The 20174-nt window shown below is 43.5% G+C and overlaps 2 protein-coding genes across 2 annotated transcripts in view; both read right to left on the bottom strand.

Moving 5' to 3' along the window:
• b4galt2 (UDP-Gal:betaGlcNAc beta 1,4- galactosyltransferase, polypeptide 2) overlaps positions 1-11182 on the bottom strand; it is a 98898-nt gene extending 87716 nt beyond the window's left edge. The window contains exons 1-2 of the mRNA XM_029831240.1: positions 10744-11182; positions 610-1603 (exon numbers count right to left, since the gene is read on the bottom strand). Of these exons, the coding sequence (XP_029687100.1) occupies positions 610-1018 (409 nt within the window). The 5' untranslated portion in view covers positions 1019-1603; positions 10744-11182. The remainder of the gene's footprint in view (positions 1-609; positions 1604-10743) is intronic.
• Positions 11183-11930: 748 nt separating this feature from the next.
• Positions 11931-16272, bottom strand: atp6v0b (ATPase H+ transporting V0 subunit b). Its single transcript, XM_003975454.3, has 8 exons — positions 16003-16272; positions 15335-15383; positions 14721-14804; positions 14316-14393; positions 14115-14184; positions 13572-13623; positions 13128-13318; positions 11931-13006 (listed from the first exon to the last, which is right to left on the bottom strand). Exons 1-8 carry the CDS (start codon positions 16085-16087, stop codon positions 12980-12982), a joined length of 636 nt encoding a protein of 211 aa, XP_003975503.1. The 5' UTR covers positions 16088-16272; the 3' UTR covers positions 11931-12979.
• Positions 16273-20174: the final 3902 nt, after the last annotated feature.

Raw genomic sequence — 20174 nt, 5'->3', positions numbered from 1 at the left:
TTGTGTTGCTTTTATTGTTTTAATGTATTTAAACACAGGTGTGCGGGACCAGGGTACATGTTCGATTGCTTTCTGGTATGTGTCTGTTTTGGGAGTTTGGTATGGAGCAAACTACATCAGCAGCCACTTCGGTACACACAGTTATATTGGAAAACCCAGACAGAGATGAAATATCTAATAAGAGTGAACCGAGCAGGTGTGTGTTCTCTGCAAAGATCTGAAAATTACGAGTATCGAGCCAGACGGAAGGAAGCGCTATAATTAAGACATTACCTCAGCTGAAATAATGATTACCGTACATATTTAAACTCCTGACAACAGATTTCATCCCAATATTCAATCAATGACGGAATTGAGCATAAAAATAGAAAAGGGATTAAATCTTTGGAGTTTACAAAGATATAAAACATTCTGATATGTGAGCAGGAGACTCGGGTGAAATGTTGTGGAGCAAAAGAAATATAACACAAGCAACAAAGTCGCTAAAGTTTCTTCAATATTTTGGCCCCCATTCACAAACCTTTACAGCTCGCCGTCTTCCAGAACGCAATCAATCTAACTGAGCTGTAGCCGAGATGTAACAATGCTGTGACAGCAGTAATTACTCACCTAGCCCAGGTGGGTTCTCGGGACACGGCGGCAGGGGCTTGGGGGACGGCGTCTGATTAGTGCCAGGCTGCGCGCTCTGCACCAGGTGCTCGCCGACGGCCAGGTAGCTGGATGAGGTCGCATTGGGTCTGGATATGTTGTAGTAGTAAAAATGGTGAGCGTTCCCCGCTGCTGCGCTGTTGTTCCTGGATCCGTTCCGGCCGTTGTTGAAGCGGCTAAAGAGGTCGAAGCGCTGGGAGTAGACGTCGAAGTACAGGATCATCATGATGAGGAAATGGAGCAGGCACAGCAGCAGGACGCCTTTACAGATGCGTTCCAAAGTCCGGCCCAACATCAGCCGGGTCATGGCCGAGGAAGTTGACCGTCCCGCGACGGCCAGCCACGACAACGCTGGCGCGTTTACACGCATGCACTTATCCTAGTGGCCATGTTGTAAATGTAAACTGCTAATAGATCTCTAGAGCGGACATGTGGTTGACGCCCACCTGACTATCTGACATCTGCAGAGGTCATCGGGTCATCGAAGGAGGCAGGGAGGTGACACAGCTACACTTATGACTTCTCAGCTTGTATCTGCTGCAGTTTTCCTACATGTCAAATGTACAATAATCTTTTACTTGGCCTCAACCTTTGAACGAAATGAAGCTCGGAGTGCCGCTAAAGCTAAGAAGTGAGGAGGGGTCATTTAAGATATAAAGGCCACAAATGAAGGTAATCCTTCGGGTGTATGATCGATATAGTGACCCAATCACCACCCTAGTTTAGCCATTTCTGCAGCCTGGTGAAGTCATAAATCAATCCAATTAGACCAGGAACAAAAGCTTTCAGCTTCCCAATGATGGCGATTCCAAAAGGTCTCCAGCGATTGGTGGCTGCAGGCAGACATTCATTTGTCAAGATACCCTCTTGTTCCTCTGAAGCGGCGGGCGGTTTCTGACAGTCAAGCTCATCAATCAAACTCCTCACTGGTTGTCTTCACTCAGGTCTCGGACACCTGAAGGGAGACAAAAGAAACCAGTTAATCCATATTTTTTTGCGCGTGCATGTGGTACTAAAACTATGGTTTTAACCTCCTGAAGTCTGCTGATGATGATGGGACATTCCGGGTGCAGGTGAAATCAAATCAAAGCAGCAATCAGAAGCAGATGCAGTCATTTAATGCATTATTCACGTGACAAACTCTGAGCTAGCATCGCTGCTCCTGCCCTCGATTTGAATGTATTCAGTGATCTCTGAATTACAAAGTTCACTCTAAAGAAAGAGAAGTCAACACGACAATGTTGAAGTAACTGAATCGGCAACAAAGCAAATGCAGAGAGCGAAAGCTCGAACTCCGTTTGCTCAGCTGAATTGACATGCCAACTCAATTTTCCAGTCAGATGGTTTAAAAGGCATTTATGATGGAATGAGTCGGCAACTGGGAATACACAAAGTAGCGAAAGTACCAGCGCAGCTGAGACAAGCCAGCACTTAGAGCTTTTCCACAGGCTACGCTTGTTGTGGGTTTATAGTTTTTCCAATAAATGTGCGATAGAAAAAAAGAGATGAGGTCGAAGGAGACAATAAAAAAGAAGGAGCCTCACTGACAAAAAGGCTTGATGTAAACCAACAGTGTCAGAGAGAAGCAGAGAATCAGTAATAAACGATGAAATGCTAATCCCGCTAAGTGGAAAACGATGGATGGCTAATGCCTGGTGGCGGATGGGGCCGTTCCTCCAGTGGTCCCTGACATCAAACATATTCCCCAGTGGGTCAGCTCAGCATTTCTTTCTTTTGCTGGTTACTGGGCTTCTTAAAATTAGTTTGCGTGTCACAACATATCGCTCTTTAATGATAAAACGAGCCACACGGGAGATATTTGGAATGTGAGGCTAAAATTAGCACAATATTCTGCAGAAAATGCTGCAGCCAAGCATTTAAACAATGTTATAATGAACACATTATGTGCACAGTTGACATTATTTTTAGGGTCTCTTTACATCGCATGGTGTTTTTAATTAGGAGCTTGAGCTGAGTTTTATTCTGCATTAAACATATGTTAAATGCAGAATAAAAAAGGTTACTTGGAGTAGAATTCTTGGGAGGTACGATTAACTGCTGCCATAATCAAAATCTAAATTCATTCACCGGTGACAATGACTGATTTGACTCTGTTCAATGCAGCCACTGAACGTCGCCGCCTGTGACTGAGGACCAAATTTAAACATATGTTGGGTAACTGAGCTGCTGGCAGCTGTCTGTCCAGGAAGTTGGCGGCCTCGCTCAGCGTTCTCGCTCTTGTCTGGCGGGACACTGAGCCCCGAAAAAAAAGTGCGTGAGCAAGTTATTAAGTCAAATTTTATGCTGACTGAAGGACTCAGATGATGCACACAGGGGCACCAGAGCACTTTTGCAGGCCAGGACTTATTTCCCAGTCGAGCAGCTGCGCAGAGCTTTTACAGACTGGTCGGCAACGTGTCAGGGCTGAATTTTTCATACATGTAGCGAGGCAACAAAAGCGATTTGCAGAGCTCGGAGGCCACCGGGGGTCACCCTTGGGGGTCCAGCGGGTGTTGTGATGGCGTGGCGTTGAAAATCAACTGCAAAAGAGGGAGGAAATCCGGTGGGAGTAGAGCTGCTCTGCTCTGGATGACCAGCTGCTGACTTGTCAGAAATCGATGACTTTTCGTGAGGCGAAGCACTATCACGAGATTTATCCACTTGATATTTGTCTGTCCGGAGGAGAAGCGGAATGCAGTTCCTTTGGCTTGCAGCAGGATCGTGTGCTTCTTTTCTCTATATTTAGGGTCTCTAAATAGATTGTGCTCCACCTGCGACCATTAAGGTTCTCGGCCTGAGAGATGTCGATGCCAGATAATGGACCAGTGTCCTCGGAATTCAATATGAACATGGAGCACTGAAGGTGAGGATGTATCACAGGAATAAGGTCTGGAAGACCAAGAAAAAGATCAGAGCACTGTTCATAGGATTGCTGGGAAGACCTCCGTCCAACTGTCCAGCATGGGGGTGGACCCATGATGAGAGAGGGAAGAACTGATTCCAAAAAATAGTGGAAGCAATCATTAAACATCTGTTAAAAAAGCTGAGGTTTCTACAAATGGCTAATTAAAGCACCTCCAAATCCTTGATGGTCAACCGCGGGAGCAAATGGTGAAGGTATTGCTGTGATTCACACAGTCTCCTGACCTGGACATCATTGAAAGTCTGTGGATCCACCTCAGACATGAAGACTCCCCCGGAATCTCGCAGAATAGGAAGCCAATTGTGAGGGGAAAATGATTGGCTCTCGATTGGCTACAGAAAGTGTTTTCAAGCTGTGATACTGACTAGGGGGCGCTAGAGGGCACTTGCTAGGCAGAATGTCCAAACATTTTTTTTCCACTTCAATTTAAAAAATGCGAAACACGAAAATAAAAATGTGTTTTGCTAAAAAATATAAAGGGAACGTGTCTTCTGTAATCGTATGCCATTTGAAGATCATTTCCTCTTATTTTTCTTCCAATTAACACATATTTTGACCTGGGATGCCCAGACTTTTGCCTCTGTGAGTGCGTGTATGAATCACCACAGGAGCTGTGGAATTAATTGCTATCTTTATCCTTTTTCAGTGGTTGAAAATGTGATATTGATTTTAATTAACTGTCTGGCCCTAAGGTAGATGGCTGACTTCCTGAATGAAAGCGGAAACAAATATTTAACAACATTATATCAAAGCCATTAGGCTTGATCAAAATTAAGATACTTTGCCAGATTGGATTTACGTTCTTTGGCCGACTTGGGATTTTATTTTATTTTTTTATTTGGGCACAGCTGAAATTTACATTTTAATAACACTGAACAGATTAGCTACACTACCGCAGTTTCAGGCCCTCGGTCGTCCGTGGTTGCGGCTGCAGATTTGTATCGGAGACCAAAATGAAGCTGTTCAAAGTTGCAAATGTTGACTTGGGTGGAATTTTGGGTGATTCGGGTAAGGGAACGTGCACCCCACCCTGTCAAAGGTGCACGTCACTCAGATGAGCATCAGTTCGCAACAAGTTCAGCTAAAACGCTGGTGTGCACGAACATTTGTAGGCTTAACAGGAACTCTTTAACATAAAATTGTTCAATAAAACATCATTGAGTCGCCTAAATGTAATGAGATCAAATACACACACACACGGACCCACACACAGACGCATCTACACGCATATCAAAAGTGGATTTGGATATCAAACGTGCTGAATAAATCTCACACGATGTCGACAACATCTGTATCTTAAAACTTTAATTGGCTGCCAGATGGACGTCCAGACTGGTAATTTGTGAGGGTACATAATTCAACAGACCGGGGCAAGCATATGCTGGAGACGAGCTGGTCCGCAGGCGAACTGGGATCTTCGAAGGTGAAAGGACAGCCTGAAAAAACACACCGCAACAACCGCCAACATGCAGCCGCGGCAGTCATTAAAAAGTAAACGGCTGCTTTGAGTTTGGTTTCAGCTACGTTAAAGCCAGGTCGAAAGGTCAGACACAAACCTGGGGACCTCAGGTATGATAGCCTTTGCTCATGAGGTTCCATTTTCAAACAAATAACCATTTCAACCTTTGTAAAATGACAGCTGAGGCCGTAGATGTGAGATGAAAATGAACCTGTATCTGCAACTGCTACAGCAACCACTGAGGGTTAAAACCTAAATAGCCTGGGACGCTGCTGTTCCTTTTATAAGACAATAAAGTGATGAGCACATTTGCATCTATTTTTAGGCTTGAGGTCCACAGTGCTAACCACTCCACCGCCATCCCCCATTCACACCAAAAAATAGGATTTTCAACTTGTGAAAAGGTTTCCGTCTCACGTGGGTTTCAAAAGGGGCCAGGAGCTAGCAGAGTACAGCTGGTTAGCATGTGCTTCAATATATATAATATTTTATGTTTGTGCTCTAAATGATAACCTTTACTTCTTAGTTTACACTGAACCGTTTGCCAACAATACTTTCAATCAGTTACTATTTCTATATTTGGTTTTAGAGCATTGTTTTTAGTGGTTACTGTAAAAAGAATAGCGCTACAGGCCCTGTGAGGGGGATTTGTGAGCCGCAGCATTTTCAGTTCCGCTCAGAGAGCGGCCAAAATCACGTTTGACACTCAGAAGAAAAAGTCGGTGTGCAGGTCGGCTCCAGTCAAACGCTCCAACTTGTGGAGGAAAGTGAATGTGTTGTTTGGGTTTTTCCTTTTTATCGGGAAAAGCAGCAGCCTCGGAAAACAATGCCTGCAGTCCCGCATTATAACCAGAACAAAGCTGACTTGTGACACAAGACGACAGAAAATGCAAAACGGGCGGCATCATCAGCCGTGAAGATATAGTCGCTGTGACATTGCTCCCGGCAAAGCCGTGACTCCAAACCCGCCTGATTGGTTATGTAAAAGGACAACGCGTCAGCAGTTCTTGTTCTGGATGCCAGTCGAGTAACAGCGGCGGCTTTATGTTGACAGTAACAAAGCACATGCAGATGAAACAGCATCTGTAGCCGTGCTAACAAATATCCAGCCCTTTTGCAGTTCTGAACTGTTTCCGTGCTTCCTACTGCTAAATCTCCCTGTTTCCTAAGTGCCGCCTATGCGCGTCACACTCGGGGGCACTTCGCAGGTCATGATGATTAAGCACGTGGCGGGAGATCAAAGAGGAAGAGGAGGGTCATAGAGCAGAAGCTCCGTGTCACATCCGAAAACATCAATCTGGCTGCAGAGCCACCGGAATAAGATGGCCCAGGGAGGGGGGGGGGGCGACTATTCCCACTGCCGCGCGCATCAAATTAGCAGAGATTATGAGTGCGTTGCATCGTCATTGATCATCAAGGCCTGCTGCGACAGAGCGGAGCGACGCACTCTAAGCAAGGCTGAGCCATACTGCGCCCACATGCACCCTCACACCGACCTCAAGGTCCGTATCTCCGAAGCAGATGTTCCCAGTGGAACCCTCAGGCGTTCTTGTCTGTTTTTAAAAAAAATAATTATTACAAAGCTCAATTCTCCGAGGCAACAGCTGGATAAAATGGCGTCTTCAAAGTTTTGTCCTCAGTTATGACAATTGAGAAGGGCAGATGTGTGATCATGCGGGCGTGCAGTACAGACACGTGCCTAGATTTGAAACTGAATAACACTCGAAAAACTCAAGAATAACTAAGCCAATGTTGGATGGATTTGCTTAATAATGCAACACGGTTCTTCAACCAATGGTGCAACCTTTTGTTGCTAAAAATGATCTGAATATCAGTCAACTTTTACTCAATGGAGGCAGCGCAGTGCTACGCCAACAGTATTTTAGCTAAGCTAATTAAAGACTCTCTGCATCTCGTTTCTAGGTCAGCCAAACGAAGGAAATAATTAAAATAGAGAATAGAAAACAAGCAGGCACACAATTAGCAACCCTTTACATTTGTACATCTGTGTTTTGGACTTGTGAATTAAATAAATATAATTGCGTGAACGTGAATGCCGTAACTCCAACGTTTCCTTTGATTGCTATCCCAAAATAAACTATCGACATCTCATTCTTTGATTGAAACATAATCAAACAAATCTCAGGGGGAAAAAAAATGGAAAAAATCCTGGTTGGGTGTAAAAAAAAAAGAGATTTCCCAGCGATGAAGTCTGCTGCTGCAATTCACTGCTGCGCTCTCCGGGGTCCCTCGTGCTCTAACCTGCGACCCTGCCCTCATCAAACCCGCATTAGCCTGGCTGCTCTTGATAGTTTCAGGCCTCCGAGCTTCTTCTTCTTCGCCAGCACATCCAGGCACGGGCAAGAGCGCCGGCCTTAAACCGATCAGTGAGGCTAAAGCGGAGTCAGCGCATGCAAATAAGAGGTCACATGGGGGAGGCGTTTCTTGTGGACTGTTTTTGACTGTAGTTGAGTCACAGCAGCCGCTGCAGTCTGCAGTCGTCAAGAAGATCGACAACGCTAACCAGTTTTCAAAGAGCAACACAAACTGGGGCCGCGCAAACGACGTAAAAAAGAGGGAGGGGGAAGGAGACAGTGCGCACGCCGTACTGTCGTCCTGAAGGATCTGGGTCACGTCACCGAGAAGCGGGCCGCGGTGGCACCACGCAGATAGTTAGGAGGAGGAGAAGTCATCGTTCGCTGACCAGAGCAGACAGCTCAGTTCTGGTAACGGGAGCACTTCTAAACATGAACATTACAGCTGCACAAGTGACAGAACCAATCACAATAATAACTCAGGCTGTCCAAACCGGCGCGTTATTGCTCCCCTGCCGGGGGTCTTTTATCTCCTGGACCCATTTCTAGCAGATCTGGTGATGCACATCCAGTCAGATCCACTCACTTGAGGTACGTTTTCTGTGTCACTACAACTTTTTCCAGTAAGGCGTGTTTTCAGGAAGCTCTCTAGCATGGCTGCATTTCCCTGGAATGAATTCTTAATCAGTTGTTTTCCTCTCATCAGCTTCGGCAAAACACCGCGGGGTGGCTGTTATATAACCACACCTATTAAATATTGGATATGATGTATGGATCAATGGGACCACATGTCAGCCAGGACCTATTATGGATATAGAACCGCTCTTAGGATGATGTGTCATGAATAAATAAGGCGCCCCCAACACAACACTGACCTTTCCCTGTTCATTTAATGAATGCGTTCTGCACTTTAGTCCGACCCAACCTTCATCTCCTCCTCATCTTCGTACGCAAATTGAAAAAAATAAACTCCCGGCGGCGCTAGCGCACCCTGCAAGCAATGTAACAAACACAATAAATGACATAAGGAGGACTGTGGCATATGACGCAGTCATACTCATTTCCTAATGTCTCTTCATCAACAAATGAAGCCCAGACGGAGTGTATTGATCTGGGAGCTGCAACCAAAACGCATCTGATCAAGTCCGTCTTCAACCCACACAAATAATTAAGTAAGAAGAAAATGTCTGAAATAATCGGACTTATTTGGCTGCACCGCATCTTTTAGAGATAGATCCAACATAAATGGAAATCTGTGCTATATTCTGGCTTCGTAAATATGTCAATTTGCATTTTATATCATATTTAAATAACTTAACCATTTGAGGCTATGTTACATGCGTAATTATCCACTATGATTGATTGTTTTCCCCTAAAGTTCAGACTCTAATGTTGACAGATTAAGAGAGAGGAAATAAAAGAATAATGCTTGTTGTGAATCAGGTCATGTTTGTAGTCCCATGAAGGATTTTATGGACTACAATACCCAGCTGACTTCAAATCGATGCATTTGTGTTTTGCTGTGTTTTTTGAAGAAAAGATCCGGGGTTTAAAGGGTTACACAACACACGGCATTGGGTTTGTCATTGTTTTGTCATTCCCACAAACTTGGCCCATTTCATTTTAAAGGACCAACTAGCCGTAAACGCATCGCAGCTCTGCATCGCCTGACATGGAACACTGAATGGGTGAACGTCACGTCATCCGAGGAGGGAAAAAACCTGGAGCAGGTCCAGAGCAAGACTTTGGCAGTGACACAACACACTGATGAATTGCTTCAGCGGGACGAAGAAGAGGATTGGATCAGGGTTTGGTGGTTTTGGTTTACTCGCTGTGCTCTGCGTCCTTTTATTCTCATCTGTGAGATTTATTTAGTGAAGTTTATTAAGTGTGTGATCGGAGGAGATGGCTAATTGGCCACACGTGGCTGTTCCACCACTGGATGTTCTACCTTTAGTTTGAAAAGAACTATAGACGGGGATGATGCGGCGCACCCACCAAAACATGGCCAGAACATCCAGTGGTGGATCGGAGAGAAAGAAGCCATTTGCTGCTCCACTTCGCTGTGCTGGAGACAACAGCAGCTTTACGGGGCAATAAAACACCCAGGAACAAAGACAAAAGACTGGGGAGGGCAGGGATTTTACACCACAGCAACAGCACACAGGAGGCTGAAACATTGTGGTAACTGCTAAAGGCAAGATGGGAGTTAAGCAATATCCTCCACTCTGATAAACAATATCAACCAACAAACGGTTTTAACGGATGGCGGCTAATTTGTGGTTCTCTAAACCAGCCACCGTGACACCTGCAGCCACACTTGCCTGCTGTCTAGTCAGCCTCAGGACAGGTAAGAGACCGGCCAGGTTTCCGGAACAGTCGGCTAAAGCGTGCACCTGCTACACTGGCACCGGATCGGCGCCCTGGCACACTCCAGCTGCCAGGAACTCCGCAAAACGACCCTATAGCTGCATCATTCGGGATCAGGGACAAAAATATGAATAAGTTCTGATCCATTTAAGTAAGAACCCATGTGGGAGGTCGTGTTGAGCAGCTATAAGTCCTGGGGTAGTAAACTGGACAATAAGAGAGTTGGTTCAACCTTCAGTGACATCATGGAGACGGTTGCTCAACTCACACTCACTCCAGATATTTATAAAGAGCTAAAATAAGCAGAACATTTTAATGACCCTCCGGCCTCAAATGTGTACACGGAGAGCGTGCCGACATTCTATTTGACAGTCAAAAATGGCTCCGGAAATCCACCAGGGCCTAACGTGAGGTCGCTTTTCTGCTGAAAACCAGCGTTGGAAGCAGAGGAACACTTGAAGGCTGCAACTCAGAAGCTAAAGTGTGGTAGTTCCAGTCTCCCTGCTGAGCCCTCCGCAGCAGAAGCCCTACGGAGCTACTGTGTAATAAATGACAGAGACGTCAGGGTGGATTACAGTCTCCGTCTTGGGCTGCAGTGTAAATGTCCAGTTAGGTTAAAGATAACGATGAAGCCCTTTCCCACATACTCGTCTCCAGCCTTTTGCTTCCCACCGGTAAGGAGCAGAAAGCTTTGCTGTGAAAGTTGGCTTTTGGAGCTGCAAAAGCTTTGAATTTATGCCAGCAGCATGGCTGGCTGTTGCCCTGGGGGTGGGGTGGGAGGGTTGGGGGTGAGTTGTAATCACGGACTGCTGTGCTGGGGGAGAACAGGGGAGGCTGAGGGAACTCCAGTATGGCGGGTGGAAGGATGCTACGAGTTTATGAGATGTGCGTGATAACAAAAGAAGAGTGGGGAGCAGCAATCATCGCCACAATACAAACACCCAACGCCCCCCACCCCCCACCTGAAATGAAAAGCTTGTTTGGAGGCAGAGGCGACAACAAAGAACAAGGCAGGATCGGACACTTACCTTGGTGATGTCAGGCATGTCCGAGCTGGAGCACCAGGGAATTTATCCCCCCCGGCAGAGTGCTGCCGTGAAAACCGTCCATCACCATTCCCACACAATAAACTCTTCTTCTTGTTCTTCTTGTTGTTGTTGTTCTTGTTGTTGTTGTTTTCTTCCAAAAGCCCAGGGCTCAGCTCGCTCCGCTGTCTGGGAGAACTATTTTCCGTTCGATTCCAGATCTATTATAAAATCAAGGAAGAGCTTCGCGTTGTGCAGCATCTTGGCGGCTACACGGCTAACGAAAGCGAATTTTACTACAAAACTGGCGAGCACGAACACGCTAACCTAGTGATTTCTCGTTGTCCGTCATGTTTTGGTAGCGATGAAGAGCGAGCAGTGGGGAAAAGGATGCTGGGGATGAGGAGGCTGGCAGGTCCTCCGATCTGCTGCCTACGGAAGCCCGGATGCGGCTGAAAAAGGAAATCGCTTTCTTTAATCTTTTCAGTTGATCCAGAAAAGGGAGGAATAAAAACAAAAGTCGGTTTAAACATAAAAACGGACCCCGCGGCGTAATGCTGTACTTTAAAATGAATGATATTACTTATAAATTGTTGATATTTACCTCGAACAGACCACCAAAAAGTTTTAAACCACCCCGCTTCACCCCCTTTTTAAAGGATGGGTTTAACGTTAATGTTGAAAAATAATGCAACCCCCTCCCCCCAAAAAATACATAAAGTAAAACAAACAAAAACAAGCATGCCGGAGTTATTTAGGCTACTTCAAATCGTTTTTATGAATCACTAGGCCCAAAAATCTTCTTCATAGTTGGTTGATATAAATGTATTTTATACTCTTCACAATCCAGATCCTGATGTCACTAAAAGCGTCTTTCACGTTTCCTCAGAAAGCCATTATCAATCCAAATAATCGACTTTAACAGTAGAAAAGTTCTAAAACTGTTGGTTTCATCCAAACCTTGAGATATTTTAAGAGGTGACCATAACCAATTTGATGTCATAATTTAGTGAAGACGTAAACCTCATTCCAGAACATCTAGTGTGGTTATCAGTTCCCCTGAAGACCAACAATAGTTTAGATTATTAATTATATCCTGATTAACTATTCATACTTAATCGGTATTTTATATTAAGGGTATATTCCGCCATCTAGTGGAAGAAGGTATATACTGCAAATAAGTACAGCAATGAAGTTGGAACTTTTTAATTTTTTTTAAGACATTAATGAAGCCATTATGACAAGCTCTCATTAAATGCACAATGTCAAAAACATGTCCATCATCACATCAACATAATGCACGTACATTACCATCTACAGTCACCACAAACCAGGTGTTTGTTACAGATCCTGATGGAACAAAGGGTTCTCTGACTTCAACTTAAAGATGGACTTCCTGCTTTGATACTTTGCGAGTCCAGGTCCAGATATTTCAGTTTCTCACATAAAACAGACTCTTATCATTCATTTAAAATAGGGTAAATTACACGAGGGAAAGAGGATTTATACCATCTGCCGCTATGACGTAGGAATGTGTCAACATACAATAACATTCCCCTTCATGTACAATCGAGTTTTCGCTAGAATGCGACAGCTCGACTTCAAACCAAACCTGTAAACACATAAAGCTTTTTTATGGAATGTGTGAAAGCAGACGGACGTGTGAGGTCCTTGACATGGGAGTACTGAATCGAGTGTTTGATAGCACGATGTGCGAAGATCTGAAACAAGTCTGACATAACTCACACCCTCCACGGCCAATAACTCACACTACAGCAACGAGGATGCTAGCAACCGCCATGAGAAAATAAAACGCTCCTGTGAAACATTTTCCCACGTGACTCTGAAGCTTCTGGACTTCAGAAGGGACTGTTACAGGATAATGGTGACCCTGTGACCTGCCAGGTTTCCCAAAACCAGGCCGCGCTGTAGGTGTGCAGGAGACAGACCGGGCTACAGTAACAAACACAACGGAACACCATGCTTCACAAGGGGAGAAAAAAAACAATCACATATCCGTAACTCACACACACAAATACTCTAGCGTGAAGTTTAACTCATCGTTTACCGACAGGCAGGTTTTTGTCTGGAAGGAGCAAGAGTGCTCTTGTGTGAACGATGGTTAAACTCCACAATCGGCAAATAGAGACATTTAAATAATTTATCACGTATTTACACAATAATCCATCTTAAATTCCAGCAGTGTGTTTTGTATCTTCTTGGCGGGTGGCTCCATCTTCTAGTCGCCCATCTTCACTTTTGATGTCTGTGGGAGGAGATAAAAGGGTGTTACTGCAGTTCTGCTTCACAGCGTGAAGAAATTAATAGATAAATGATTATATATGCTGCTGTGGCACCCTCTTCAGGGGGAGCCTGGGTGGTCTCACCTGCAGAATAGCCACGATCACGCCGAAGAGGCCGATGGCGCTGCCGAAGATCTCCACGATGAGGATCTTCACGAAGAGGCTGGCGTTCTGGGCGTCCGCCAGAGCCGCGCCGCTGCCAACGATGCCCACGCAGATCCCGCAGAAGAGGTTGGAGAAGCCCACGGTCAGCCCGGCGCCGAACATGGAGTAACCTGGCAGGATTGGAAACGCAGTTGGAATAATCCAAGTTAAAAAAAAAAAAAATCAAAAAAAAAAATCAAAAAAAAAAATCAAAAAAAAAAATCACAATATTAGGATTTTTATTGGATTCCCCCAGAATGGATGCTGCCACCATCTTAAGCTGCACGCTGCCGCTTAGTGTCCCAACGGAATAAGCTCCTGCCGTGTTTTGAATTGAATTTGACTGTTTTCACCTTCAAGCTGCTGTTTCATGCGTGGGCTTACCAGCCTGGTAATTTCTTGCCCCGATGGTTTCAGGAGTCGTTCCACTGAATTCCTGCCAGACAGAAGAAGCTAGATTAGACTAAAAGAACCAACCTACCAACTTTAGTGCTGGAAGCACTCTGATATCACGAACTGTTGTAGTCATGGCTGCATTTGTTAGAATTAACCTGTTAATGCAGGATGATGCACCTATTAACACCGGCGGTTCAGTCGCCTTTTGCGGTGACACTACAATTTATAGACACTAGGGGGCGGAGTTGGGCAGACAACCAATATGATGGTTTTGAGTACATATATATATATATATTATATATATATATATATATATATATATATATATATATATATATATATATATATATATATATATATATATATATATATATATTTCTGCCTTGCATTAATTATCTTCCAGTGTCACAACAATGAGATAAAACTGCTATTTGTCATTATTAACACAGGGATGTCCTGTGATTAATCCGATTTAAAAGAATTTATGATGATGATGATGATGGTTCAGGGGAGATTAGAAGGAGCTCTTACCTCGGCCATGTTGCTGATCACGATGGCCATGATGATGCCATAAATGGCTACAGCTTCACAGAAGATGATGCTGCAGCAGGACAGAAACAATCATACTGAAGTTACACTGTCTGAAATGGATGCCTCTCTTCTATAAAACAGGCTGCCCGAGTCCACAAAAATCTGACCCCTGAAGCCTGAGAGAGGTGAATGACGATGTACCTGACCAAATTCTTGGTTTTGATTCGTGGAGCCTTTACGCCACCACCAATGATGCTGGAGCCAGTGATGTAGATTCCCCTGATGTGAAAAAGAAACCATGACAAGTCTCTTATGGTGGAAAAAAACAGCTGGAATTAGAGTAAATACAAAGGTTGAAGGCCCAGAAGCCAGTATAAGATTTTATTCTTAATCTAAGACACCATGAATTCCAATTCTGGTTGAACTTCAACATTTGAAACTCAGGAAGACACATGAGCTGCTCCATCAAACATACACTCATGTTCCTGTTTTCTGGTTCCACATTTACGCATCTGTTTTTCCTGAAGCTTTAAGAAAGAGGAATCTATTCCAACCTCCACTAATTCACAGTTTTATCCTTCCTGTCCCTCCTGCTGGTTTACTCACCAGGCTGCTCCGACCACAGACAGAGAAATGGCCAGGCCGATGCCCAGACAGGCCCACATGAATGGGGACGTCTCTGTCAGGAACCTGCGAGCAAAGACGCAGACAAAATGGTCAATCACGACGCTTCAGCTCACCGTGACAAAGTGAGACACTGCAAACATTCCTGTCGTGCACCATTAAAAGAGAGCAAGAGAATCTACAACAAAATGGAAAAGAGACGGAAACCTTTGCCCGACTACTGGGCCATTGTCGACCGCAGGCTGGTGCAAAACAGCTTATTGTATTTATCGCATTTTCACATAAAGGTTTAATGGTCATTAAAACAGAGGAGCTGCAGCCTTCCTGGAGACAAAGCAGGCCTTAAAAGCATCCCCGCAGCACTAGAAGATATTACATAGAGCAGTTATTTGTGTATATTCAGCAGAGTCAATCTTACTTTCATTTTATGATATGGATTTGATGCAATCAAGGGAAATCCATCAGTTGCATACAGCCCCACACAACATTCTTGTCAATAAAGTTGATAAAATTCAGAATAATGTAACTTTCAAATTCTCACTGTGGGTCAGAAATCTAATTGATTGATTAATTGATGTATTTTATAGTCTGCTCACCATGCCACATCAAAGCGGAATCCCAGATCAAAGATGGTATAGCATATACCTGTGGAGGGAGAGTTAATAAATGAATTTTAAAAAAATTACGTACAAAACCCAGTCTTGGACATTTGAGCCTCTTGTGTGTTTTAGTCACGCATTAAAGTCACGGAAATCGTGATGCGTGAACTGTGGCTACGTTAGCTTAGCAACAATAACGCCACTTTAACTCGGACAAAACTAAACATCGATCATTCATAAAGAATCAAACAAAATAAAACCACAAAATGTTTTAATACGTCTTATACGGACGTCTATCAACAGTATTTATCCATTGCTTGAATCACGGATATTTCCAATCCATCGAAGCTAAGTGACATTAGCGTAATATAGCTAAGGATGCCAGCATACATACTTCATTGGGATAGTATTTGGGGTTGCCGTATAGCATTTAATGCATCATAAGGGAAAATTGTAACACCAAGTAACATTAGTATGTCTAAACTGTAAACTACGATAATAGCTAACAGCTAGCAAGCAAAACGGGAGCAACTACTTTAGCTAGTTGAATGACACGTCCTGGGCAAAACGCAAAGACATAGACTGGTTAATCTCACGTTGTAGAATAAACACCTGATTCACTGACGTCTATTCTCAACATACAAACAATCTCCATGTAATCTTACCAACGATTAATATGGTGCTCCAGAAGGCCAGAGTGACCCCGGTATACAGAATAGCGTGTCCGTTCATCATCCACTCTAGCAGCATCTATCCGGTGCTCCAGCCGGGTCAGCTAAATTTCCTTCGCACAATTTTAAACAAATCACACCAGTAACGTTATATAACGAAACGGTGCCGTTTAATGAAGCTCAATCGAGCGACAGATGTCACGGAGCAAAGGAGGAAGCTGGCTGGGGTCATATGATGCAGCTCGATTAGCATGTGACACGGCTGCGTTCGATTACTGTGGGAACACGGAAGCTTGGAACCGAACGCTCCCTCCGCGGATCGTCTACGTACAGTTCGTATAATGGACACTAGATGTCAGTATTGTCGTTATTTCAACAAAATAATTTAGCGAATATACATTTTTTACTAATTTACTTTAAGAAAACATTGAAGTCCTTGTATTATCACATAATGGGGAAGTAATATTTATCATTCTTTAGTGAAAGACTAAACAGGAGAAAAATTCAAATAAAACTTTTTTTTAAAAGAAATCTCTTTGATCTGCTCCTTTAATTTGTATCTCCTTAATTTATAATTATAATCAAGAACTAATCCCAGTATAACACACACTTAGTCTGCTGTCCACAACTGACAGTAATAAAATATCTCACAGTATTTCTGTGTGATTACATAGAACCTCAACTAATCGTTTAAAGATTGAGCAGAATTTTTTGTTTCCTGTTGATTTAATTGATCTCATTCTGTTGTGGGTTTTTTTCTGTTCTGAGGGAATATTTACCAATCTGTGCCTTTTCCGGGGGTTTTGGGTTTGTTTGTTTTTTTAATTGCAAAAAATCAGATGCTTGACTGCAAAATTCTGCAGGAAACAGTCCATTTATTGATTGGCTGTTTCCATAACATAAAATAGCCTTGACAAGGCATCTAAAACCCAGAGAGCAGCAGCATATGAGCCCCCTGCTGTAATCCAATTGAGTTTCCAAAATCAACACACATCTCTCAGCAAATGACCCAAAACCATTCAAAACAAGGAAAATAAATACATACAACCAGAGCGCAATTGCTTTAACCTGAGATTATTGTTTTCCTGAGATTATGCAGGAACAGAGCATTAAACTTTACATTTCTGAGTAGTTTTATTACAGGTTTGACAGGTACTCTTGCAAACACACAGTTTTATGTTGCACCATCTCTTCTCATACCAAGAAGAAACAGTGAGGAAATTTCTTGAGATTCTTAAAAGACTCTATTATATAAAGCAGACAGAGATGGTGTCAAGATTGCCATGGTTACAGGACATTTAGCTGATAAATTGTAGATAAATTGGATGAGTTGCCCACATTTGTCATTGTCTAAAATGTTCACTCTTTTTTTTCCAAGCTCTCCTTCTGTTCCCCTTTTACCTGTAAAATTGTTCCGTCCTCTGAGATACGTTCACCGAGTTATGAATTTAACAACAGATTTGCAGAACAAACGCTGTGTCCTCACCTACGTGGGCTGCATCTGCCCATTTGCCTCATCTCACAGAGGCACACGGGCAAACGCAAGAGGTTAATTAAACAGACAGTGGAGAAAACAGAGTGTTCCTCCCCGAGTGCTCCAGGTCTGTAATCAGAGAGATTGGAACACATTTCCTTGTATCTGTTGCCCCATGTTCCCATGACCCTGTTATGTATTTTATTATGCTTCATGCAGGAAACATGCAATTCTGGGGAATGAGGGAACATGGAATTGACTCCTTGAGATGTACCTCAGCACCTTGTTGTTATTCAGAGCGATACCTAATGCTCTTCCTGCTCCTACGGGTACATTCTCCTGATCAGAATCATGTTAGAGCAACGTTTCACACACAGGGACGTTCATTTCTGCATATTTACAGGCCCTGATTGGGGAGAGATGGGTGATTTAAAGGTGCAAATCATCTTCACTGGGTCTCCCCGCTGCTCTACAGACAGCCAGGATGCGTTCATTTGACTTGTTTTGTTTTATAATATTGTTCCTTTATTGTGAGGACAGAACCTTCATAATGTTTCATCTCTTCATGCACGTGCAAACTGGATGTTTGACTTCACCAGGATGCAGCTTGTTTGCTTTCTCTATTGGAGGTTTATGGATCATCTGTTCATGTTTTGGGATTTTCTTCATTCGACTCTTTTGTTGGTCAGTGTTCATCCTCCTCCACTCCATTTGTTTATATCCTCATCTTCCTCATCTGGTTAAAGAAGAAGCTTTCCTCCTTCTCCTCAGGCTCGACAACGTTCACTTGCGCGTTTTTTCTGTGCTTATTTACGGGATTTTATTTCACTTCACTTTTTTCTGTGACTCTACATTCACCCCCCTCATATTTGCTCTTGGTGTTTCCTTCCAACCGCTCCTGATCCTCTAAATTCAGCAGGAAGTTGACTGTACAACCCCAACACTGTTGCATGGCGTCTTTATGTGGAGAGGTGGTGGGCGGAGTCAGCCTTCCTGCAGCTGATTGGTCAGAGCGAGACGCTCCTCTTACAGTGCTTTGATCTAGACCAGCTCACTCTGGTGCTTCTGAAGGTTCTTTTGATGAGGTCATTGAACATAAAGAAAGTGATAAAGATGGTTGCTGAAGTGGAGGCTGCAGGAGAATTACTCTTATCTGATTTCTGAATCTCTTATCAGATTATTTAAGTGTTCAGCTAAAGACCATTTTGTGATATACGTTAACCTCAGTTATCTGATTATCAAGAAAACTCACTTTTTTGTCCAAATCCTCCAAACAGTGGAGTATAAAGCAGCACACTGCTATCGTAGGACAGCTAACTTAGATCCAACCAGCTCAGATGGCAGAAGTCTCCATGTTCAATCACAAAAGACTGGATGTTTTGAAAAGAACAGGGAGTCTTACGCCACTACGCATATATACTGACTGCACTGAAACATGTAAACCAGAGTTTAACGATTGTTGCATTACAGATTTTTATGTAATAAGTGATGTAATATGAAACAGAGAGCAGCAAGATGGACACCATTAAAAATTCACTGAGAAGAAATCTGTTGGCTGAAGGATCCCAATAATGTGCTGTTGCATGATTCAGAAGGTCTGTCGGATGGAACAGAACATGTGACTGGAATACCGCCAAGCCTCCAGACCGCCATCGCCGCCATAAGCCCAAGACAGAGGTCAGCCAAACGCTCCCCAGGTGCTGTACATTGACTGCACAGTGACCCCGTACACACACACACACGGGCGCACACAAACACACGCACACACACACACACACACACATAAACACGTATATGTGACCATTATAACACCAAATAAACACAATAAAAGTCAGTTTGATGTTTTATGGTTTGGTTGACCTTAATTATTTGTCTTTCAGTGTTTGTGTGTTGGGGGGTGCTATCACATCTGCACAGCACTCCAGACTGATCCAGCATGATAATCCTCCTCCTCTTCGACCATTCATAGCACCGCTGTTAGGAGTCCAGATTATCACCTTTTAAAAAACTCCCCACTTCACACCAGTTCCAGCTCCAGTTCCAGTTCCAGCAAGGTACTTGTGTAACTTCTACAGCAGCACTTTAAACTGCATCATTTGTTCAGCACCCCTCTCTCTGAAAGTGCTCCAGATGCACTTGTGACTGCAGGCGCGGGATCACAACAACGGATCGATCAATCTGCAGGTGTTGAGTAACACCAGCAGCCAAAAATGCGAAATAAATGGCCTTGAAAGCATTTATCTGTTTTCCTCCTTGCCCTTCATGGCTGAAGGTTGGAGAGACCTTGATCAGTCGGGATTGATTAAACCAGGCTCAATAAACTGACACCATGATGTCACCATTTAGTAGCTGATTAGAGACAGAAAAGACAAGCAGGGACTCACCTCTCAGAATTAATACAAGCAGCAGATTAAGCAGCCTTGAGCTCTTTCAAACAAATTAGAATGAATCAGATAAATAAAACTCTGAGTACTTGGGCTAAATTAACAGAATACATACCGGTAATTTATGAATAAATACTTGATTAAGCCTACTTTGGTTGGAAAGCTTTATTATGTTGTGCTCATGCTAAGTTAATGTTTGCTAATTTTATATTTAAATGCACCACAAACTGTGAAGATGTAAAGTTGCTATAAATGTACAACAATACAAAATAAAGGCTAGATAAAAAATACTTCTCTCTACTTTGGTT

The sequence above is a fragment of the Takifugu rubripes genome, chromosome 22 (assembly GCF_901000725.2).
Source record: "Takifugu rubripes chromosome 22, fTakRub1.2, whole genome shotgun sequence".
Lineage (NCBI taxonomy): Eukaryota > Metazoa > Chordata > Actinopteri > Tetraodontiformes > Tetraodontidae > Takifugu > Takifugu rubripes.
The sequence above is the reverse complement of the archived record's forward strand: the minus strand, read 5'-3'. Positions and strand labels throughout refer to the sequence as shown.